The sequence below is a fragment of the Anastrepha ludens genome, chromosome 4 (assembly GCF_028408465.1).
Source record: "Anastrepha ludens isolate Willacy chromosome 4, idAnaLude1.1, whole genome shotgun sequence".
NCBI classification, from domain to species: domain Eukaryota; kingdom Metazoa; phylum Arthropoda; class Insecta; order Diptera; family Tephritidae; genus Anastrepha; species Anastrepha ludens.
The window spans coordinates 28,501,972-28,526,773 of record NC_071500.1 but is presented as its reverse complement, the minus strand read 5'-3'; the positions used below and the strand labels follow the sequence as shown (position 1 = coordinate 28,526,773).

General features: G+C 40.7%; 1 protein-coding gene across 8 annotated transcripts in view; it reads right to left on the bottom strand.

Moving 5' to 3' along the window:
- The window catches only part of LOC128861372 (axotactin), a 229,353-nt gene that overhangs the window by 141,223 nt on the left and 63,328 nt on the right, over window positions 1–24,802 (bottom strand). For 6 of the 8 annotated variants that reach the window (XM_054099476.1, XM_054099478.1, XM_054099480.1 and 3 more), the window contains 4 exons: window positions 14,229–14,879; window positions 13,902–14,151; window positions 5,954–6,173; window positions 1,211–1,346 (listed from right to left, as the gene is read on the bottom strand). In XM_054099476.1, the coding sequence (XP_053955451.1) occupies window positions 1,211–1,346; window positions 5,954–6,173; window positions 13,902–14,151; window positions 14,229–14,865 (1,243 nt within the window). In that variant the 5' untranslated portion in view covers window positions 14,866–14,879. Of the gene's footprint in view, window positions 1–1,210; window positions 1,347–5,953; window positions 6,174–13,901; window positions 14,152–14,228; window positions 14,883–24,802 lie in introns of all 8 variants that reach the window. The other 2 variants (XM_054099477.1, XM_054099479.1) reach the window with 1 other exon arrangement.

Here is a 24,802-nt window from a genome sequence, read left to right as displayed (position 1 = left end):
AAAAAAAATTATGAATTAAGACTTATGTGGGCATATATTTTTATTCATAAGGTGAGCTCACTCTGACAGAGCTCATTTTCTTGCGATTTGATGGCTGGAATGTCAAAGTGTCCTGCTTTTGCTGCCCTATTTGTTTGTTTACATTCTCATTTCTCTCATTTTCACATTCAAACTATGTAAATTTTGTTGTTGCTTCAACGAAGTTAGTTTTTGTGAATTTGCCTTGGTAATCGGAACTGGTTTCAGTATTTGTATAATATTTTTGACTTATTCCTGACGCGTGAACTTCTTCTGAACTTTCAATTAAATATTAAGCCTCGTATTCTTCATGGCCAAGCATTTCAATCCAGTGTTACGTCATCCTTAAGACAGGGGCAGAGGTTAAGTAAGTATTTTTAACGAAGGCAGGGAAGCCGAGCAATTGCCTTCATCCGGCCGAACAATTAACCTCCTTAAAAGTATGGAGAAAATTTGGATCAGAACATAAAAAAATAATTGGCGCGTACACTTCTCCTAGGTGTTTGGCCGAGCTTCTCCTTCTCTTTGTGGTGTGCGTCTTGGTGTTGTTCCACTAATGAAGAAACCTACAGTTTTAAGCGAAGTCCGAACGGCAAATATTTTATATGAGGAGATTTTTCATGGCAGGCTAAGGTTAAGAGAGATTTGCCAGCACCAAACTATGGGGCGAAGTCCTTATTGGAAGGGTACCACCAAAAAAAGTTTAAAAAACTCTTAACGCTCGCCAAGGATACACTGTAAATGCGCATAGGCAATCCCACAGGCCACTGCAGTCATTTGCACATTGATTCTTGTCGTTTCTGCGACCAACCCCGGGAGACTCCAATGCACCTTCTCCTTGAAAGCAGTGCTATAGTGCGGAGAAGGTTGAGGTATTTCGGTGAATTGCAGCTAGAAGAAAGGCACATATGCTCAATCCAATCGGTCTGGATGGGGTACTGTGATGAGCAGCGGTGCAAACCTTGAAGTAATCTACTTATATACGTACTGGGTCTAATATGAAATAATTTGCAACACGGATGTTCCTTTGTTTCGAAATTATCCTCAAATATTTGGTACAGGTATTATTTAATTAATATTAGTTGTGCGTGGTTTCATCGAACTCGGATCCAACGAATTGCAATCACGCAATAACTCGACTAACGTTGCATCTTTTATAATTTATTCCACCTGCAAATCAATAAACACTTACCTCCGACCAACACCACCGAAGGCAGATTCGTCGACACCCCATAGTTGGTGTCATGGTTCAAACCCTTCAGGTAAACCTCTTCTTGACTTCTGTCAACGCGTGCAATCAATCTTGCGCCATGGACATCGATGCGCACCTGCAATGATCGATGGTAAGAGAGTAGAAGTATTAACATTGTTTGCTGAATGGCCTGAGATCCATCGAAACACACCCCACTACTACTACAAACAAAAGATGTATTGCACTTAAGAGACTCTTCCCAGAAATATTAGTGGTGGTGAGGTTTGGGTGAATGACACAAATGAAACTTTAAAGATAAATCGAATCGAATGACACTGAATGAAATTGATTTGTGGTTAAGAGGTAACATCAAAATGGGTTAAATGCGAACTGAATGAGATCATAGGTATGGTGTTACTCTTTCATGCAGTAGTACGGAGCATTGTGTAGATATTTTCGAGCATTGCTGTTGCATGCGTGCGTGTGTAGATTATGATTGAGGGAAAGCTTGCGTGCTCTATTTGATGTGTGTATGTATGTATGCATGTAGATGAGTTTGCGAGTTTTGTGTGCAGGCGTCGCCAGCAATTCATTGCATCAAACGTGCATAAATGGATATACACGCTTTCGTTTTTGCGTCTACTTGCGTGAATTATTGCCCACGCTTCAATGGCAGATAAATTTTTAAAATGCTTTCATTTGCAATGCTCTTCGCTAAAATTTGGGGTAGGACTAGAAACAAGCAAGAAAATGTCTAAAGCGATAAAACAGAAAAAATATCTGCTAAATAAAAATGCAGTCAACGGGAACGATATTAATGACCAAAGTTTGTGTTTCTTAAATCGTTATTCGTTAGTACTAAGACTTGATGAAAGATAAACTCGTATATGGTACAGAGGTCAAATGAATACTTATGCACACAAATATTATATACATACATACACACATACATATACTAAATGTGTTTGATTATTGCGAGGGCAGTTATTGATGAGAGTACAGACAGCCGAAATTTTTGTTGCTCTCGACTATCAGTGCAAATGTGTGACCAAAAAGTGGAGCGGCTATAGTTAAAAGGCACGTTGCTGTAAAGAGTGAATGACGACAAAGTGAAGTAGAGAAATATTTTTATGCAACATGCATTACGCGTGTTTTGTGATATGGAACAAAACGCCTGGCGATGCTTAAATCCATCAGATGTCACCGATTATCGCCAGTTAGTAGAAGTCGCAGTGCATTATAGACCTGTAATAATACCATGCACTATTTACGCTGAGGGGTTCAATACTACGTGTAATGGAGCATTTGAAACAAAGAAGAGGAATTGCGTTCTTGGTTTATTAACCACTGAAATATACACGAATACATCAGCAAACCGGTAAGAAAATGTCAACCATGGAGAATACTGGGTTTCATGACTTGATTAAGTTCCTAGGTAGGTGGGTGAAATGGTTGAAGAGGCACTTCGGCACTCCTCAAGTAGCATTAAAGCGCCGTTTTGATACCATTATGAGACCTCCAACAGGCAGATATCTACAGCCAGCCAGAGCTGTTGATATAATGGAGAAAATTGATGGGATTTAGGTTGGTCACTGCCCCAGGCTGTCGAAGAAAGGAGCACCCAGTGACCTTAATTTTAAGAGCTCAACGGTCTCCTTCTCTGAAAGGTCCCAACAGCTTCTGCAATGGGAGTTAAATGGTAATCCAACTTTACCGCGTGTGCTGATCGTCCCGTGACCGGTAAACACAGCTATGAGTTTGGAAATTGAATGGCGAGGAGTCCAAAGGACTTTCTGAGTTTTCCGTATATTGTACTGGGGCGAAGGGTAGCATCAGTTCCTAACTAAGTAAGAAAAAATACTAGTGGTTCTTACGGAATCATACAAATTCATTACCGGAATCAAACTATCTGTTTATAGTGATTCTTAAAAACGGAAAAAAGTGTGTATCCGTAGTTACGTAGAACCGGTTAAGTAGAACCGACTGTCGTGGGAACGAGATTTGGAAAATAGCCATGACTCGTTTAGCGCCAGAACAGCACTTCTAATAAATCTGTTTGCGCAATTGACGTCATCTTTGGCCCTTATTTTTTTCGAGATTGGGGAGGAGCTGCCGTTACGGCGAATGGCAGGACTTATCGAACCATGTTGACTGAATTTTTGTTTCCAAAAATCAATCAGTTTAACATCGATGACCGCTGGTTTCATCAAAACGGCCCAACATGCCATACAGCGTGCATCGATTTATTGTCGTCCAAAATTGTAGTCGTAGCCTCGGCGGACATGTGCCGTACATCATAATAGAAAAATAAAAGCCTTGAAATTATCTATGAGGTTATAAAAAAAACTCATTCCAACAATATCTCTATTTTATATTACCGTTTCAAGTTATTTCGTAAAAAATACCCAATACTCGTATAAGTAGCAGAGTTTCTTCAAACAAGCTAGACATTCTAGAGATTTTCAGCATACGAACCGACTGATCTTTTGAGGCGAATGCTCACGTCACTTCAGAAGCAACAGTTCCCTGAGTCCCCATGCGCGTATTTGAAACTATGTGGAGAGAAGGGAATGCATTTTTGAAACGGATTGTTACAGTAGATGAAACTCGCATTACTCTTTTGATTTGCCAAAAAAAGCTTAGGCGATTTTGGCCGTGTTTTACAAATTGCGTGATAATCGGCGCCAATTAGGCACACGAAGAGAAGCCGAGTCCTTCTCGGTCTGATCTTTTGCAACGCCAGGTCACTTCCTCTGCTACCACCAGCTGGTACTCCATTGAATGCTTCCAGAGCTAGAGCATTTATATAATAATTTATTTTTATAATTTTTATGAGGAGCTTTTTTATGGAAGAAATACACTCGGTAGTTTGCCATTATCTACCTAAGGGCGACCGTTATTAGAAAACAGTTTTTCTTCATTTCGATGTTTCATGCACGGAGACTCGAAGCTACGTATTCCCGAATGGCAGTCACGCACCAACCCATTATGCTACGCTTGCCGGTTCTTTGCTGCTTGGAATTCTGAAAGCATCTCATTTGCCCATTATGAAGAAAAATGTGTCACTATTACTGGGGATCTACAAGTTTGGAAAACTTAAAAGATACGATCATGAGAAAAATAAGAAGAGGAATATAGATATGAACTGTGCTTCTATCGCAAGCCAATCCATTCGCTCAAAAGACATAAAACAGAAATATGAATGCCGGATGACAAGGCAGAAGTTGCTAGTGTGTTTTTTTAGAGGTTAGGTTTTCAAGATGAAATAAAACGTATATAATTTAATGTTATGGCCAAGAATTTAGCTTTATTATAAAGATAAGGGTTTGCCATTATGTTTTAAAAATGATTTCGGGCAAGTGGCCGCCGCGGCTGGCTCGAATAAATTCCAGCCGAGAGGCCCAATTTTCGACCACTTTTTGCAGCAATTGGGGCCGTATGCCAGCAATAACGCGCCGAATATTCTCTTCCAAGACGTCAATCGTCTCGGGCTTATCTGCGTAGACAAGCGACTTCACATAGCCCCACAAGAAATAATCCAGCGGTGTTATATCGCACGATCTTGGAGGCCACGCCACAGGTCCACGGCGCGAGATAATGCGCTCACCAAAAGTTTCCTTCAATAAATCGATTGTTGCGTTGGCTGTATGGCGTGTAGCGCCTTCTTGTTGGAACCAAAGGTCGTCCACATCAACATCGTCCAATTCAGGCACGAAAAAGTCATTAATCATGGCTCTATAGCGCTCTCCATTGACTGTAATATTATGGGCGGCTTCATTTTTAAAGAAATATGGACCAATGATTCCTCTGCCCATAGAGCACACCAAACAGTGACTTTTTGAGGATGTAACGGCGTCTCAGCAATGGCTTGTGGATTATGTTCACTCCAAATGCGACAATTTTGCTTATTGACATACCCATTCAACCAAAAGTGAGCTTCATCGCTGAACAAAATTTTCTTGTGAAAATCGGGATCGGTGGCATCTCGTTTTGGGCCCATTCACCGAACGTGCAACGCGCTTGATCAGGTGTAAATCTATTCATTATGAAATGGCAAACCAAACTGAGCATAAATCAAGTGACAGCTGTCAAAAAGAGCATCTACGAAAAAAGTAGTGCCAACTTGAAAACCTAACCTCTAAAAAAACACCCTTTACAAGGGGCAGAAGTGCATGCACATAAAAGTAGAGTATTAAAAAAATAAATAAAAATAAAAACAACTTAAATTTTTTTTTTTAAACTAAAAACAAAAAAATAAAAATAAAAAATTTTGTAAAAAAAATTATTATTTACAAAAATTGTTTTTATTTTTTAACTAAAAACAAAATAATAAAAACAGTAATAAATAATAAACTTTTTTTTACTTAAAACAAAAAAAAATGTTTTTTAATTAAAAAAATTATTAAGTTTTTTTTTATTTAAAAAATGTGAACAATTTTTTTGAAAAACATAAAAACAAAAAATTAAAAAAATTGAACTTGTAAACTTAATGCAAAGTGATCAAGCATTGAAATTAAATAAGCCAGGCAAGTTGTGTTGCCAATAGTTTGTGAGTTTTATTTAGCAATCCAGTTATCAAACTCAGAGGAATCATAGAAAGACATTTTGTTTGGAGAAAAATGCAAGAATATAATATACAAGTATTTTAGATAAACATATATACGTGAATTTAAATTAAGATATGTAAAAAGCGGACAAAAAAGTTACAATCAGAAGCCACAGTAAAGAACGAGTTCGCCTTACCATTACACTGTGCCACTCATCGCGATTGAGGCCTTCGCCCACTGTAACACTTGTCGAATGCTTTCCAAAAACATGTACGACCTTCAGTTGTCCCTTCTCCACAATTACATACAGTGCGTAGGGATCCAGATTAATGCGATCGGGATTTTTTACATTATGATAGACGAGCAGGCCGTGCGGCAGACGTGTTCGAAATTGAAATGAGATCTCACGGCAAAGTCTGAAAAAAAAACAATATTATAAAAGTAATATTACGGCTTTAAAAATAAATTGTCTTAGTTATAATAAAAAAAACAGAAAATTTTACTTGAAAATTTGGTTTATGCTTATTTCTAAGCTTTATTTAAAATTTTACTGCTACATATAAAATATATATAGTAGTAATATGCAGAAATAAAATTGAATTTTGGCTCATCTTCACTATGCTTCATAAAATATTATTAGCTACTATTAGCCACTACTTGCATTTCGAAAGTGAAAATACAATCTCATTTAATTTCGTTAGAAAAATCATGGAGATAGCTTAAAATGTTAAAGATTTTATAAAACTGTATCTCTTATTATTGTTCGATGGGTATGAAATCGAGAAAAAATATTAAAAAATGTTAAACACAAATTTAAACAAAGCATTGAAGTGAAAGATGAAGAAAACCCTTAATTGTGTTTCTATTAGTTCTGAACACGTGGGAGTCCAGCGGACTTACAACAAAAAACAATCCGAATTTTTAGATTATTTTTTTCTCCAAAAACTCTTTGTGCTTCTATTGAACTTCGAGAGACACACTAGGATGTGAGTCATCCCATAAAATATTTTAAGGGCTTGTTTGGGTTTGTTTATTTCTATCATCTGGAAATATACCGTTAGCTGCATTTTAGCAACGTCGATTTTACTCTTCGAATTCATGCAGTAAGTTCTCTGTGGTTGGTGCGCACCGAATTTATGCAGATCTAAAAAGTCAATTTACTGCATCAAGCATGAATGAATTCAAGCAATTATATCTTGAAACTGTTTCTCCTTTGAAATCAGACTGGGGCCTGTAATTTACTGGCGGATCTAAAACCGATACCTGTACTTCATTTGCCGTAACAAACGAAATAGGTACCACTATAACCGTTGGAGTTTTACCAAGTTACTGCTCAATTTTCACAGCCGAAGCTGCTGCGTTACTTGAAGCGTTACACTTCGCTTCCCAAAAAAACCATCAATATATAATATGCAGTGACAGCAAATCAACAATCCAGGCTATTCTGAACCCAGCTAATAACTCTCCAGTAATCACAAAAATGCGCAACTTGCTCACACAACAAAAAGGTTCAATCAAACTTACTATGTGGGTTCCGGGTCACAGTGGCATGAAAGGTAACGAACAGGCCAATAGTAGAGCTAAGGAGGCAACCAAAAAGCCATTGTACATGTTCGAATACAAATCTTCCAGAAGATATAAAAAACTGGTAAGGCGTACCAATTATGAAAGTTCCCTGAACAAATGGAACCAGTACCAACATCACTACAAATCCTTCAATTTCTCGAGATCGAAAAACCAATACCCGTCAAATTCATCATATTCCGGCAGAATATTAAGACCCTTGTTCGTTTGAGAATTGGCCACACAATTTCAACCCACTCGTATTTGCTAAATGGTTCCCCGGAGCCACCGTGCCCGATTTGTGGATTCTGCGAGTTCACCGTATCTCACTTCATGGATTATGTTCAGGAATCCAAAATATTAGATCATCGGTGTTTACAAATATCAAACCATCTGAACTTCTGAAGCAGACAACGGACTATAATATTAGTATCATACACCAATTCGTTTCTTGCTGTAAATTAAAAATTAAATTCATAAGCTTCTAAGTTATCTGGTATAGTAGTGGTTACATCCACATGCCCTCGATTGTACTATCTTCATCTTTTCTCAAGTATAGGTATAATATATTATAATCTTGTAGCTAGCATCTAGTAAACTTAGTATAATATAATTATTTCCTTTTTTCTTCTTTATCTATATTATTAAAAATTTAAAACAATAGCCGAAGAAGGCATCGAGTGTGCAGTCCTGTCTGCCGCGAATAATGCCAAACAAAGGCGGACTTAGTCACAGCAAGGGCTGAGGGTGCGAACAGAGTGAGCGCTGATGCCGAGCGGAGCCGAGCCGAGCTTATTGACGCTTATTTTCATGCGAGAAGAAAATTTGTATATAACACAGTGATTGCGAGAATCAGCGCTGAAATTCTGTTTATTCCATGTGTTTTGCTCTTATGTCATTTAATTTTGTTGTTCATTTGTGTTTATAAAATAACTGTACACGGTAATGGATTCATCTGATGAAGAGCTGGGCTGCTGCACTGAACTAAAATAGCTTCTCAAAAAAACTGACAGTCGTCTATCGGCTAAGCGCTTTGCGGACTGTCTGCGGTTTCCGCACAATTTCGGGCGATGCTTTCTTCGTTATAGCAGGACTAGTCCCCGTAGACATTTTGGCGAAGGAAATGCAGAGAGTGCAGAGAGTAAGGCTATCTGAACACGACGGTAGAACAAGTCGTAAAACTATTGCAGAAGAAGCAAGGCGTCGTTCGATCGCCCACTGGCAGGACCGGTTGAACAAATCATCGAAAGGTAGATGGATGCATGGGCTAATACCCATTCTTACTTTGTGGTTAGAAAGGAACTATGGGGAAACAAACTTCCACCTAACCCCATGCCTTGCAGGGCTCGGAGTATATCGAAAATACCTCCATAAATTTGACCATGACAGTTCCCCAAACTGACCAATTTGAACGGATAGGGAAGAAGATGCTGATCACGTCTTGTTCCAATGCCTACGCTATGCTCCCGAAACCTGTGGTATATCAAACGGAGAAAATATTATAGATTTTATGCTAAAATCGAGTGATAACTGGAAGCGAATCTGCGAATATGCAAAATATATACACAATGATCTAAGACGAGCAAAGGTTCGTAGACGAAATAACTAGCAGGCTATGAGCTAACCAGCCCCGTGAGGTAATTCCTTTTTAGACAGTTCCGCGGGGAGAGTGGTAGATAGTGGGAGGTGTTACGTAGTAGGTAGGTGTAGCTGTGAGGCTACAAGTCGTGCATATTACTATGCCGGTATAGCAGTACTCATGAGAGTTTCCTCTTCCGGGGCGTCATCCCGGAAAAAAATATGTATATATTGACAAGTCTAGGACTCTATCATCGTCACTAAAATCAAGTATGTCATATTGAAATAAACAAATTTCCACTTCGCTTTCTTTTAAATACCGACGTCTATACCACATTGCTATTATTGCTCTAAAAGAAAATCACTCCTTATAGAAATTGAATTAAAAAAGATAAAAATGTACCTTCGACCTTTGATGCTTTCATTAAACTTCTGAAATCTTGTACTTATAATTATATAAAAGTTTTTTTTTTCGCAATCAAAATATGAGTAACCAACTCTCGATCTATTCACACATTTTATAATTTTTTTGTTCTTTTCAAGTAAAATGTTCTTCAAAAGTAGGCGTCTTCTTGATGGTCTCGAATGGGTTAACACTTTAAGACATACCATAGTAATCACCTCGCAAAGCGAGCAGAGAAGAACAAACTTTACTTATCTGTCGTTTAAAACGTCAGGCTGGTATTAAGCCACGGTATTAATATTAAAGCCCAACATCAAGTGCTCTTCTCTTCATCTATTTTACATCAGTTAAAGTAACGTTTGTTAGTATTTGGTATAGGTCTGGTTCTTGTACGAGTATGAACCCATTCCAATCGATATATGTAAGTACATATGGACACATGAACATATGTAGTAGTAGCAGGCAGGTTTGGTTATTAGTTGTGTAAACATATGCTGACTGCCTGCTTGACTTCGAATGTGTTGTGTGCGGGGGAAAATTACAGAGCAACTGCAGCCATCAAGCAAGGCAAACAATCAAGAAGCTCATTCTGTAATTATTCATTTATTATGAATGCTGTTGAAAGCTGCTTGAACTGTCATTTGAAGTTGCAGCCTACAGCTAGTAGCCGCCCTGATACCCACAAGAGCTTAGTGCTGGGCGAGTCTGAGATGTTTAAATAATCGATGAATCGCTATAGTTATGAAAGTACCATCGAATCAACAATCGACTCGCTGCCCAACAATCGATATACATAATTTTGGGTTGTTTTGAGTCGACTGACTTTTATATTTTATAATTTATGCTAAATGAGATAATGGCCGTGTATAAGGACTAAGGAAAAATTTCTGAAAATACCGTTTTAGTGTTTAATTACTCTTTATACAGCCGACAACAGCCCTTACTGATAGAGGCGGTTGTCAGAGCTGCTACACCTTCTCGGCATGACTGGTACGTTGCTAGATCTGTGGTGCATGAGACCGCCATTCGATTTGCCATCAAATCTTTTGGCGGTTACAAGTCGCCCGGACCAGATGGCCGCCATGCTGAATGAAGGCGCAGAGTCCAGGACAGTAGCCTTGAAGAAAATCTTCTCTGCATGCCTGGCACTGGCCTACATACTACGCTCATGGAGGATGGTGAAGGTTGCCTTCATCCCAAAGGTTGGAAGGGACGACTACACCAGCCCCAAAAGCTTTAGGCCCATCAGCATAACTTCTTTCATGCTGAAAAGTCTCGAACGACTGGTGGAATTGCGCATACGTCAGAAATCGCTGAAGGCTCACCTTCTGTCTCCATTTCAGCATGCCTATCAAAGTGAAAAATCCTGCGAGTCGGCACTGCAAAACCTTGTTGCTAGGTTAGACATAGATGGGGCGTTTGATAATGCCGCTTTTGACAGTATGAGTAGCTCTGCTAGTAGGCACGGCGTAGACCGGGTGCTAGTGAATTGGATTCGTTCGATGCTGGCCCAAAGAATCGTCACGGTGCGGGCGGAGGAGTATCTGCTGGTGTCGTCCGGGGTCAATAGAGGCTGCCCCTAAGGCGGTGTGCTGTCTCCATTGCTCTGGTTCATGGTAATCGATCCTCTACTCCCCACCTTAAACGATTCTACGCACAAGCATATGCGGACAATGTTGTCTGTTTAGTAACAGGCCCTTCGCTTATGAACATCTGCAGGAAAGTGCAGCAAACTCTGGATCTGATTGACACATGGTGCTGTGTGAATGGGCAAATCCCACCAAGTCTGGTATTGTCCTCTTCACCAGAAGGAAGAAGCTTGATGGACTCGTTCTGCCTAAGCTAAAAGGAGTCACAATTCAGTTATCCAGGGAAATTAAATATCTTGGAGTAATCCTCGAAAGCACTGACAGCTTTCTAGCAGTGCAAAGGTGTCTTTGGGAAAACGTGGGGTCCTTCTCCTAGCAAGGTCCTATGGACTTACACGGCTATGATAAGACCTATTATCACCTATACATCAGTGGTCTGGATGAGTAGACTTTCTCTCGTGAGAGTCAGGAGGACCTTATCGAGACTACAACGGACTGTGTGCACCTGTTGCACCGGAGCATTTCCGATTATTTCAGGCCCGGCATTAGATGCTCTGATTGGTTTACCACCACTTGATGCTTTCATCCAAGGAGAGGCCTTGAAGGCCATCTGCAGGTTGAAACACAATGGGAACTGGTACGGCCCCTGTCCGGCATTGGGAAACAGAGAAGGCATGGACTTCGATCAAACGATTCTCTCCATGCCCTTTGACTCCATGCCATCAAGGGTCATAATTGAAAAGAGATATAGTGTAGTGCTGTCAGAGGCTCAGTTGTGGTCAAACTTAGAAAATGAGCCCGGCAAACACTGCATTTTTATTTCTTATCCATTATTGTATGCAATAATTGCAATGATCCCATTTTTCTTTATAAAAAATGATTGCATGCACAAATAAAGTTGCCATGGGCCACAAGCTAAACAAAGATTTTTTGGCCGATTGTTGCTAAAGACAGCAAGAGAGAGCCATATATAATATTTTTTTGCAATCGCTGGCTAGAAACCGAGATGTTTTGGTCGAGTGTTAGGTAATATGACAATTTACTTAATCCTAAACATGTCTGGCAATTCGTCGCAAATTCGTCCACAAGATAGAGCATCGATAATCATCGAGATGCTTGAACAATCGAGACAATCGACTTAAGCATCTCGGCCTCTCCCATCACTACAAGCGCCATTCACAATTTATAATAATATAGACTTAAACACCCACGTGCATATGTATGTACTAGTATGCAACTAATTAAAAGAATAGCTGTGAGTAATTATTGTTTATGTTCTGAATTCTCATTTGGAATTTCCAAAATTAATTTCTAAGAAATTTATATTAAAACCAGCTATAAATACCAAAATATTAAACGATTCATTGGATCACATAATTGATGCTCCCGTCGAATGGTTGTAACCTGAAGCTGGTAAAACATTTTATTAAATTTGCGAACAAAATTACTTAACTGATAGATAGCGACAAGCTGAAATGTGTAAAACAAGTAATTTTCTACGTGACACGTCGTGACGCCTTCCTTTAATCCCAGTCGCAGCTTGAAGTCGATAGCACATTTGGTTTGTTTTTGTCCTGCTTGTTTCTCGAAGGTAAGTTAGCAAAAATTAGTGACTCACGTTACAGGCCGCAGGTACCCAATTTGTAGTGGTTAGCCGTCGTTGGAGACATACGAAAAATAGCAGGGGTGTATGAAATGCATTTACCCAGCTCTCGCTGAGTTGACGTGAAGCCCACCCAATCAGAACTAAACCATAGATTTTTAAAGGAATACTTATTTACGAGTATTCATTTTCGTCGTCGTAGCGGAATGGGTTGGTGCGTGATTATCATTCGGAAGTGCCGGTGTTTGAATCTTCAGATATGAAGCACCACAAGTCGTTTCTAACAGCGGACGTGCCTCGGCAGGCAATGACGAACCTCCATTTAGTCTTTTTAGTGTTTTTCCAACTTTGAGTCATCCGTGTAAAGGTTCACCAGACTCTATGGCGCACACCACATACTTTTAAGATAACTCTAATTCATTAATTTCGCGGGGAAACCAGCTCGAGGATATCTTATCTAGCTAGCTCATCCACCCAGCAGTTTCCTGCAATATTTTTGCGCCCAGGAATCTAAATAAGAATAAATCAACGTACTCAGATGCGGTCAAGAAAAAAGTCCGGCACTCCGCGACTAGTTTCGAGTGCATAAATAATGGGCCCAGAGCCCAGGGCGCTGCCGCTGGCCGAAGGAGTAAATGTTTATCTCCCTAACTTTAGTTAGATAAGTGAGGAATCAATTGATTGCGGTTACCTACGCCTGGGAAGCACTAAAGTGATCTGGAATCCTGAATTTTAGTTTGATTACGAGCCCCATGCTTCTCTAACTACCTGACCGTCCGACTTTGAGTTATCCGTTTGTTAGGCACGCCTTCGAATGCTGCAACTCTTCCCTTCATGGGATATGTATGGAAATTGTCCCGGTCGGTCGAAGTGCGGATGTGCATCGATCAGTAACCATGAAGATGAACTCAACATTTCTTAAGATATAACATATGAGTCTCTGGAGCTTCAATCTAACTTACAGTCCGACTACCTCAGTCGGCAATCACACAAAGAGGCAGGTGCAGCGACAGTTTTACCTAAGTACCTTCGGCTCATGATTATTTTAAATTACATCCGCTTGAATTATAAAAGTATGTCTGGTAATACTCCTTGTGAATCACTTGTTTTCTATTAATGGACCGCGTGTGAACACTGATTTTACGTTAAAATCTGTCTTTATTTTCATTTCCAGTTGTACTTAAGACCATTTCGAAATTATGGTAATTTCCAATCGCAACGTGTCATAAATTATCGCCTCACAAGGGATTCCTTATATGAGTACTCCTTATATACATACATATGTACTTTATAATACTAAAATTTATACGAAGAAAGTGAATAAATATTCAAATAATAATTTACAAAAAGTGCGGTCAAATTAAATGTTGCCAGAAATGTGTAAAATAAATATCCAAATTTTATTTACCTTAATTGAAATGTTTGTATAATATCACCGTCCATTTGGATGAATGTGTTATTTTTGGCAAAGACGAATGTTTTCTCTTTACCCGTTTCGGCAAATGTTAGTTCGGGACCGCGTTGCTCGAACGGCATGGGGTTGGAATCTGAGCTATCACCTCCGTAAAGGGGCCCCACCGTGTTGGCCGACAACTGCACCGCCGATTCGGTGGTACTGGGCTCGCTGGTGGTGGAGCGTAGGAAAGGTGGCAGTGTATCTGCAAAAAAAAAAAAAGAAGCCGTTTACGTTTGAAAATATTCCCCATTATATGTTAGTGCTCGTATGGTTACTTACGTGGACCGCCTATACAATGATACAAGCACTCGGCCTCAGTGTTGAAACGGTTCTGCGAATTGCCATCACAGCCACCCCAAATGAAGGTGGTGCACTCATTGGAGAGTGGCTCGTACCGCCATTTGTAAATGTATTGCTTGCAAGGACCCGGATCGCCAGGGCCAGTGCACTTTTCGTACAGCTTCTCTCTTGGCAATACGATAATATTGCTGCTGTTGGCGCTACTGCCGGCCACACTAACGCCGCCCGCATTTGAACCGCCTATATTGAGTAAATCAATATTGTTGCTACCTGAATTTATGCCCACACCACCACTGCTGCTGCTCACAGAGTTGCTGCTGACGTTGACGTTGTTCAGAGCATTGTTGCCGCTATTTAAGCTAGTATTGGGATTCCCAATGGCATTGTTGTAGTTGTTGTTGCTGTTGCTATTACTATTGCTGCCTGCATTGATACCACTTACATTGTTGTTGTTGTTATTATTATTATTACTACTGGAGCTTATACTGCCACTTTGTGACGCAAGTGTATTGGATGATGCGGGTAGCGCGGTGGTGAATAGGAACGCTTGTGTGAGTAGTAAGAGCAGAAACAGACAATGGTGATGGCGCCTTGCCGTCACCGTGTGAGATCGCATTGTGCTAAGAAATACTGCTGAAAAGATAGAAATTCCTTATTAAATGTTCAAGGAGAGAACTGTACGCAACAACAATTATATAGTTGACATTTAGGTTTCAACTGAAGTAAGCGTAAATCCCTAAAAGGAATTGTCAATATGTCTATAACAAAATTCAGATCGTATATTTTGCAGTAACTATAATTTATTATGCGAAATCAATATTGATTGGAGTTTCAAACCATCTTTCTTGGACTTTTATACCCCGACGACTTCAAAAGGTCACGATGTTAGATAAATTAAGTGGTTGCTCAATACCTTAGGTTATATTAGCCCCATTGCGAGGCACCCCTTTGAATAAATAATCAAAATTCGTTCGTAGTGGAGGGGAGGATTGGTAAAGCCGAAGAACCAGACAGGTGAAAAAAGGAAGAAGGGACTTTGGATTAGAGGATGACGACCCACAGAGGTTAATTACGTTCGTATTGTTAAATTTCACCAGGTGTGCGATGTTTAAACCCGCAATATTCGCAGGTGTAGCGAAAGAGTGAGATGTCCAAAACATTTGCCCGACGAGAGAAGGTCAGCTGAGGAAAAGGCGCTGATATGATTTCACCTCGTTCTTCAGATATCGTCTGCAGAAAGGACTTGAAACAATCGTAAGTCTCACCGCACCTAACGGACAATGTCCGGTAAGGATTCCTACCTAATTCGAGAGCTGCTACTTTGTTAGTCTTAGAAGTTCTTTCGAGCGCTCCCGATCTACATGAGCCAAGAACGATCTCGCGACTTTGCACGTGGCTTAATACGTACTCCTATATAAATATTTATATTGACAGCTAATGGAGTCTCCAGGACTTTCAAAGTACTCCTATACAAATATTTCTATTCACAGCCTATGGAGTCCCTAGGATTTTGTGAGTCCTCCGTATATTGTAGTCGGGACAAAGGGTTTTCGAAATAGCACGTGAAGAAATGGAGCTTCCTTTCTTCTGCGCTTTTCTGAGAAATAATTTGTGCAATTCACCTTTAACAACTGTCAGGGGGATGCCGATGATCGGGTAGGAGGCTCTTGAGTCCAATTCAGTCCCCTTCCTGGCAAGCTCAGTAGCAATTTCATTTCCCTCTATGTTCCTATGTCCTAGAACTCAGATCGGAGAAATGTTACTGCACACCCAAGAGATTTAATCTGCTCCTTACAGGAGTTTACTAATTTTGTTCTGCACCATGGCGTCGTCAGAGCTTTGATCGCGGCTTGGCTTGCAGTTGTAATTAGCCACCGTTTGGGCGTGATCTTCCCTCTTCTTTTTCCCCCTGCCCAGTTCAGCTCCCCCTATTTTCCTCTGTATATGACAATGATATCTGGTATCACAATGGATGAATTTGTTCTTTTTTTAACGGGGGTCGATACCTCTGGTATGACACCTGAAATGACAGAAATTTTGTTTCCTAATTTCAATCACCCCTCGGCAGGCAATGGCAAAACTACGAGTGTTTTTCTGCCATGAAAAAGCTTCCTCTTGGAAAACGATCTGCCTCCAATTTGTGAAGTAGGCAAAACGCACACCACAAATAGGAGGAGGAGCTCGCTCAAACACACAATAAATTTTGTAAGCTTCAACATGTATACATACTACTGTGGGCAAAAAGTAAGGTGAATTTGGTTGTAAAATGAAAAATCTATAATTATTCTTGTAAATCAATTTCATCCCCTTCAAAATAATCCTCTCTAGATAAAATACACTTATGACAACGATTTTTCCAATCCCCGAAACATGCCAAATAGTCCATTTCCGGTGATGGCTCAGCACCTTATTCGATTCAGCTTTTATCTCCTCAATCAACTCGAAACACGTTCCCCGGAGAGGTCTCTTGAGTTTTGGGAATAACCAGAAGTCACACGGAGCCAAATCAGGCGAATACGGTGGTTGCGGAACGATATGCGTGGAATTTTTGGCGAAATGGTCTCGAAGAACGAGTGCAGTGTGAGACGGTGCATTATCGTGATGCAAAAACCAAGAGTTGTTGGCCCATAATTCTGGTCTTTTTAGACGAATTGCTTCACGTAAACGACGCATAACGCTCAAATAATATTCCTTATTAACAGTTTGGCCAGGTGGGAGGAATTCATAGTGCACCACACCACGAAAATCGAAAAAAACTGTCATCATGACCTTTATTTTTGAACGACTTTGACGTGCTCTTTTCGGCCTGGGCTCGCCTTTAGCACGATATTCGCTTGATTGGTCGGTTGTTTCAGGGTCGTAAGCATAAATCCAAGTCTCATCTCCCGTAATGATGCATTTGAGCTTGTCCTGATAGTCTGAAAGCATTGTTTCACACACATCAACGCGACGACTTTTTTCCAAGAAATTTAGAGTTTTCGGTACTAAACAAGATTTGACTTTTCGTAGGCCCAAATGGTCTTTCAAAATGGTTTTCACAGATCCTTCTGATATTCCGATCATATCAGTAAGGTCTTTAACAGTCAACCGACGATTTTTGAGCACTAATTCCTTCACTTTATTGACGTGTTGGTCATCTGTTGACGTCGATGGTCGTCCGGAGCGCTCCAAGTCATCAACACGTTCTCGACCCTCTTTGAAGTCTTTGTACCACTTATAAACATTTTTCTGCGACATGGTCGAATCACCAAATGCCTTCTGCAACATGCTAAACGTTTCCGCAACCGAAATTTCATTCCACAAACAAAATTTGATGGCACTTCTCTGCTCAATCAAATCAGACATTGTAAAAATCGAAAAATGCGCTCTTGGTCGTTTGGTAAACACAAGCGTAAATATATTACTGATAATGACATTCACATGAGAGTTATTAACAGTGCTGCCAACTCATGAAAAAAATAACTAGAGCGAAATTTTAGTCCCGCGGTATATATATATACCGTATGATCTGAAAGTACCGGGAATGTTTAAATAAAACAAAACAGAGTCAAATTTCAGGCAAATATATGTTATCTCCTTCAAAATATGACCCGTCTGAAGCAACACACATGTGCCAACGTTTAACCCAGTCCTCCATCCACCCCTGGTAGGCAGACGAAGTGCCTTCAGCTCCTTCGTCGCATACTCTTTGATTTCATCTATCGACTGAAATCTCCTTCCACGAAGTGGTAACTTCAACTTGGGAAAGAAAAAGAAGTCGCAGGTTGCCATATCGGGTGAATACGGTGCTTGCACGATGGTATTTACTTGATGTTTAGTCAAATAATCCAGCACAATTTGGAATCGGTGTGATGGCGCGTTATCATCATGCAAAATCCAGCAATTGGTTGCGCACGTTTTCGGCCATTTTCGTGTCTTACAGTCCTACCAACATAAGAACAAAAATATGGACCGCACATGCGCGGTTCGTTTAAATTAAACATTCCCGGTACTTTATGATCATAGGGTATATATACAATAATTTAACCTAGCCTGATTTAGATTTTATTTAACATCTTTGAACCTGATTGTACGTGAACATTATTGTTTTTGTTTTTCTTGATATGTGCTAAAACTACAAGTAAATATTTTGCACTAACATAGTATTCTTCTTCTTCTTAATTGGCGCTATAACCGCTTACGCGATTTTGGCCGAGTTTAGCAAAGCGCGCCAGTCGTTTCTTTCTCGTGCTAACCGGCGCCAGTTGGACACATCAAGTGAAGCCAAGTCCTTCTCCACCTGATCTTTCCAACGCAGAGGAGGCCGCCCTCTTCCTCTGCTACCACCAGCTGGTACCGCATCGAATACTTTCAAAGCCGGAGCGTTTGTATCCATTCGGACGACATGACCCATCCAACGTAGCCGCTGGATCTTTATTCGCTGCGCTATGTCTATGTCGCCGTAAAGCTCATCGTTCCATCGTCGTCCATCGACGGGCATGATGAGAGTCTTGTAGAGTGTTAGTTTTGTTCGTCGAGAGAGGACTTTACTGCTCAGTTGCCTACTTAGTCCAAAGTAGCACTTGTTGGCAAGAGAGATTCTACGTTGGATTTCAAGGCTGACATTGTTATCGGTGTTAATGCTGGTTCCTAAATAGACGAAGTCTTTTATAACCTCGAAATTATAACTGTCTACAGTGACGTGGGTGCCGATACGCGAGTGCGCCGACTGTTTGTTTGAAGACAGGAGGTACTTCGTTTTGTCCTCGTTCACCACCAAACCCATTCGCTTTGCCTCTTTGTCCAGTTTGGAGAAGGCAGAACTAACAGCGCGGTTGTTAAGGTCGATGATGTCAATATCATCGGCATACGCCAGCAATTGTACGCTCTTATAAAAAATTGTGCCTGAGCGATTAAGTTCTGCGGCTCGTACGATGCTCTCCAACATCAGGTTAAAGAAGTCACACGACAGCGAGTCACCCTGTCTGAAACCTCGTTTGGTATCAAATGGCTCGGAGAGGTCCTTCCCAATTCTGACGGCGCTGCTGGTGTTGAGCAACGTCATCTTACATAGCCGTATTAGTTTTGCGGGGATACCAAATTCAGACATCGCGGCATACAGGGAACTCCTTTCCGTACTGTCGAATGCAGCTTTGAAGTTGACGAAAAGATGGTGTGTGTCGATTCTCCTTTCATGGGTCTTTCCAAGATTTGGCGTATTGAGAATATTTGGTCGATGGTAGACTTTCCAGGTCTGAAGCCACACTGATAAGGTCCAATCAGTGGGTTGACGGTGGGCTTCAGCCTTTCACACAATACGCTCGCTAGAACCTTATAGGCGATATTTAGAAGACTAATCCCGTGGTAATTGGCGCAAATTGCAGGATCGCCCTTCTTATGGATTGGGCAGAGCACACTTAAATTCCAATCGGCAGGCATGCTTTCATCCGACCATATTTTGCATAGAAGCTGATGCATGCACGTTACCAGCTCCTCGCCGCCATGTTTGAATAGCTCAGCCGGCAGTCCGTCGGCGCCCGCGGCTTTGTTGTTCTTTAGCCGCGTTATCGCTATTCTCACCTCGTCATGATCGGGCAGCGGAACGACAATTCCGTCTTCAACGATTGGGGTATCGGGATCTTCACTTTCTCGGTGACATGCGTAGCTGTCACTGTTTAATAAGTTCGAGAAGTGTTCCCTCCATAATTTAAGATTGCTCTGTATGTCAGTCACCAGTTCGCCGTCTTTGTTCTTACAGGAAAACGCCCCGGTCTTGAAACCTTCTGTAAGCCGCCGAACTTTCTGGTAGAATTTTCGGGCGTTGTTCCTGTTGGCCAGCATCTCAAGCTCTTCGCACTCACGTATTTCGGCCTCTCGTTTCTTCTTTCGGATAATACGTCTCTCTTCCTTTTTCAGCTCTCTGTAGCGATCCCACATGGCTCGCGTTGCGCCCGATCGCAGCGTGGCTCTATAGGCGGCATCCTTTCTTTCTGCGGCAGTATGACATTCCTCGTCGTACCAATTGTTTTTTCGGGCTCGCCGGAATCCGATTTCTTCTTCAGCGGAGTTACGTAGAGAACGAGAAATGTTGCTCCATTGTTCGTGAATGCCGGTTTGTTGGGCAGTACTCTCTGAGAGCAAGAGTGAGAGTCGAGTGGCGAATCTTCTGGCTGTCTGTTGTGATTGCAGCTTTTCGATGTCGAACTTCTTTGCGTAGGTAGATGCACGTTTTGTGCTGCACAACATAGTATTGGTGAAATATTTATCAGCTAAAAGAAAAATAAATAGACGAGTTTCAGGAGATTCTATGTTTGAATAATTTTGTCCGTCTCTGTGCATAGCCAAACACATCCAAGTACTGAGTGGGGCGTCGTATTAGCATAAGATTTGCGAAGCATACATTTTATGAGCTTTCAAAGTGAATTTATTGAAACTCAACATCTGTCGAGAATAATTATAAATGTATATGTGTAAGTAGGTATACGCATACAGATGTAGTTAAAACTTCGAATTTCACCAAAATTTTTGATATACATAAGTGTGTGTGTGTAGAAACACAGCTACTTTACTTTACTTCAAATGTTCAGGTTTGTTAATTTTCTAAAATCATCATTAAAAATTTTGCTGTGACTTATGAAAACAGAGGGGGCACTCACGCATGAGTAGCTTACGGAAAGAGAACGACTGCACTTAGTTGATGCGATGAAAATGGTTTTCATGTTAAATTAGGTGCACACCAGACGAGGATTAACCTAAAATCATGAAATACTCAAAACTGCAGACGGGGGGCGCATGGGTATATATAGTATAGCTCCATTATTCAAAGCATGTATATATGTGTGTGTGTGCACACAACTTCGCTAAAGTTTTAATGAACATCATTAAGCGAGAATTAAAATCTGAGTAAAATTTCTGACTGTAACACTCAATGCTTGAGTGATTTTTGTCGTTGGGCGGGGAAATGGCCATGAACCAAGTAAGCAAAACCTCCCGAGTGAGAGAGTACAAGATGGTCTGCATAATCTTGATAGTGGAAATATGAGAGCAATTTTTTTGGGAGGCTCCAGAGTTAGGTTGGACGAAACTCTATAGAAGAACGAATCAAAATATTATATGTTAGCGATCTGTACAACTTGCTAATGGCTAAGCGACGGGCAGACAGTGAAAATCCCTATGTCCCATTAAACATACATACCTCAAAAACGAATTCTGATGTCCCCCAATTTCAAAATATCACCATTTTTGGCCTTTACATGAAAAACTCATTATTTATTTATAATAATATTTATTATTTATTTATAATAATACCTATTTTTTCTCTTAAGAAATTTATTTAGTCAGAACATATGTAAATGGAAAAATTAATATAATTTAAGTGAGTTATAGAAAAGAAACTAAAAAGATCGACCCAAATTGGGGGACATCAGAATTCGTTTTAGAGGTATGGTTCCTTCGGCAAAGTTTCTTATTTTGATCCCTAGAATATGAATTTCACAGAGCAATGGGCGATTTTTTTGCCTCCTCACAAATCAACCCGGCCTAATACATACCTCATGATCTGAAAGTATCGGGAATGTTTCAATAAAACAAAACAGAGTTAAATTTTAAGCAAATTTATTGTATCTCCTTCAAAGCAGCACACATGTGCCAATGTTTAATCCAGTCCTCCATGCACCCCTGGTAGGCAGACGAAGGGACGGCCTGTAGCTCCTTCCACGAAGTGGTAACTTCAACTTGGGAAACCAAAAAAAGGTCGCACGGGGTCATATCAGGTGAATACGGTGCTTGCACGATGGTATTTACTTGGTGTTTCATCAAATAATCCAGCACAACTTGGGCTCGGTGCGATGACGAGTTATCATCATGCAAAATCCAAGAATTGTTTGCCCACATTTCCGGTTTACCAGGCAGACACTAATGATCCGATGGCGGTTCCCACGTGCGCGGTTCGTTTAAATTAAACATTCCTGATACTTTCTAATCATAGGGTACATTAGTTCTCGCCTACGTATACATCTAATACACTAGAAGCGTGTCTTCCATCAATCACAACATGATCGATCTGGTTTCGCGTTTTTCGACCAGAAGACAGCTAGCTAGCTTGGTATCTTTTTATGTTAGAATCTGGTGCTGCAGACTTCCATGTTTCGGGCCCCGGCGAAGTCGATCAGCCTCCGTCCGTTACCAGATGTTTCTTTGTGCAGGTTGAATTTTTCAATCAAAGTCGGCAAGCACCATTTTATGGTGGGTGCAGCGCTCATAGGAATGTTCCAGGCGCTCATAGAAGAAATCTTTGGTCGCATTGTCCTTCTCTCCCATCGGGGCGTGGGCGCAAATTAGCGATATGTTAAAAAATCGCGCTTTGAAGCGGAATATTGCGAGACGCTCCACAGTGCGGCCGATTCCCAAAAAGCTGGCCAAAAGTCGAAAAAAAAGTTTCTAGATAGAGTTTGTTTGTCTTTGGGTTGGCTACAGTAATGCCTTGAGTAGTGAAAACCGTTCATAGCAACGTCCTGTACCCTAAGTATCCTCTGTATTTTCAGTCGCAACGTGGCCTTCGTTTGAGCATCGTATTACTGTCGATGGATAGTGAAAGTTGTACACATTTGAAAGATTTTGTAATGGAGTAAATTGAACAAAACCAAATGGAATCATCTTCGGAAGGTTAGTAAAATACGAGAAATCTTTAGTACATATCAATACCTCGACACAAAATTTTTAGCTGCAGCAATACGTAGGTACATTTTTTGCAATTTTTTTTATAAAATTTGAGTTTTCAAACTGTATAGTAATACAACGCCGTCATATGCTGCTTTGAAACCTATTAAAGGTTACTCAAAAAAGTAATGGTTACTGAATAAAACAAGATTCAGCTGCTACCACTGCTACCTTGCGACCCCGAAAACATATACATTTACATGCATCTTGATTATGTTCTTGAATATACCTTATTTCACGTGAGGGGGTGGTCAATAGGGGTGGAAGGGGGTGAATTTTCAAAATTTTAAGATCAAATTCGTAATCAGCGACCCCGACAACCCCCGGGTAAGAAATTTTGAATCAATTACTTAATTTTTTGAGTTTTGGCCAGCTTTTCGGGAATCGGCCGCACTGTGCGCTCGTCCACCGAAGTGAACGACGGTACTTGGCGACGAAGTCTCTCTCCCACAACAAATCCGACACCGAATTTGCGCTCCTTTACATGTCAGCTGTAGTAGACGTCGCAGGGTCCTATGATTTTCTCGCCTTGTCCCGGGCATCGCATCTCTTGAATGGCAGTGATGTCAGCCTTTACTCTCACGAGGACATCAACCAGCCGGGCAGAGGCGCTTTCCCCATTAAAGGACCGGACATTCCAGGCGCATGCCGTCAAATCGAATTCCTTAGTTCGTTTGCAGGGGTCGTTATCAGTATAGGTAGTTCTAATCCGAGGCTTTTTTAATCTTTTCATTGGGGGGGATTTTTAAGTGGCGGGTCTCAAACCCAGCGCTCAACCAGCTATCCTGGAATGCTTCGCCTTCTCACGTTAGCTCACTCCCGAACGGGTGTTCGGAAGCTTCCCAGAGGATACTTGGGCTAATCCCGGAAGTTGTGAGCTGCTTGAACCATATGCAGAAGAATCGTCCTGGCCACTCCCAAGTGAATGGCGATCATTGTAAATTGTGTTTTTCTTCCTTTTTTCAATATCCAATAACCAGCTGTCCTTACTCAGCCATCATTATTTTGCTACCAAATAACCCGTTCAAACTTCAGAAAAAATTGTTTGCTGGTATGAGTGTAGAGTTCAAATTTCATAACCGAAACCGAAAATTACCTTCTACTCGTACGACCGGATGGTTGCATTGCCAAAATGAGCTGTCATTTTTGGCGAACAAGTTTAATTTATATCACAGTTATCACAAGACCGTTCGGATTAGTGTCATTCATGCCAAAATCATCAAATGCTTTCATCAACTTCCCAGGTAATTGAGTTGTTAGTTTTCATGGCTTCTATCCATCTATCTGAGCTCCATGCCACACGTACATATGTATGTGTGTATGCACAAGCAAATGGTAAGCATTAGTTATTCGCAATTTTTGACATTTTTCTATTAAAATTACATTTTGGTTATTTAGGACGCGTTTACCTGGAATGCATATGTACATGTGAAAAAAATTACTTTGTACAGAGAAACTATGTGGAGTTCAAAATGAATGGCTGAAGTGACGGTAACTTTTGCTAAGCGCCAGCAGAAAAAGCATTTTGGTATAGACAAACATATGCAGCATGTATGTATGTATGTTTGTTGCAGCATAGTTGAGTTTGGTTCACTGTGGTCGGACTGAGTGAAGCTGAGTTGGCAAGTTGCATTTGAAGGACGTTGACTGATGATGCTGTGAATTTGCCGCGATGTATTCACAATGCGGCCAAGTGCAGGAGCGATCCGAATGATTGCGAGTAAAATACTACATATGTACTATGTATGCATGTATGTATGAGCACTAGTTTTTAGCAATATTACACACTGTGAAAGACATCCCTGCAGGGAAAAATACTAGCTGTGAACTAGAATACTACCAGTTCAATTTTCAGC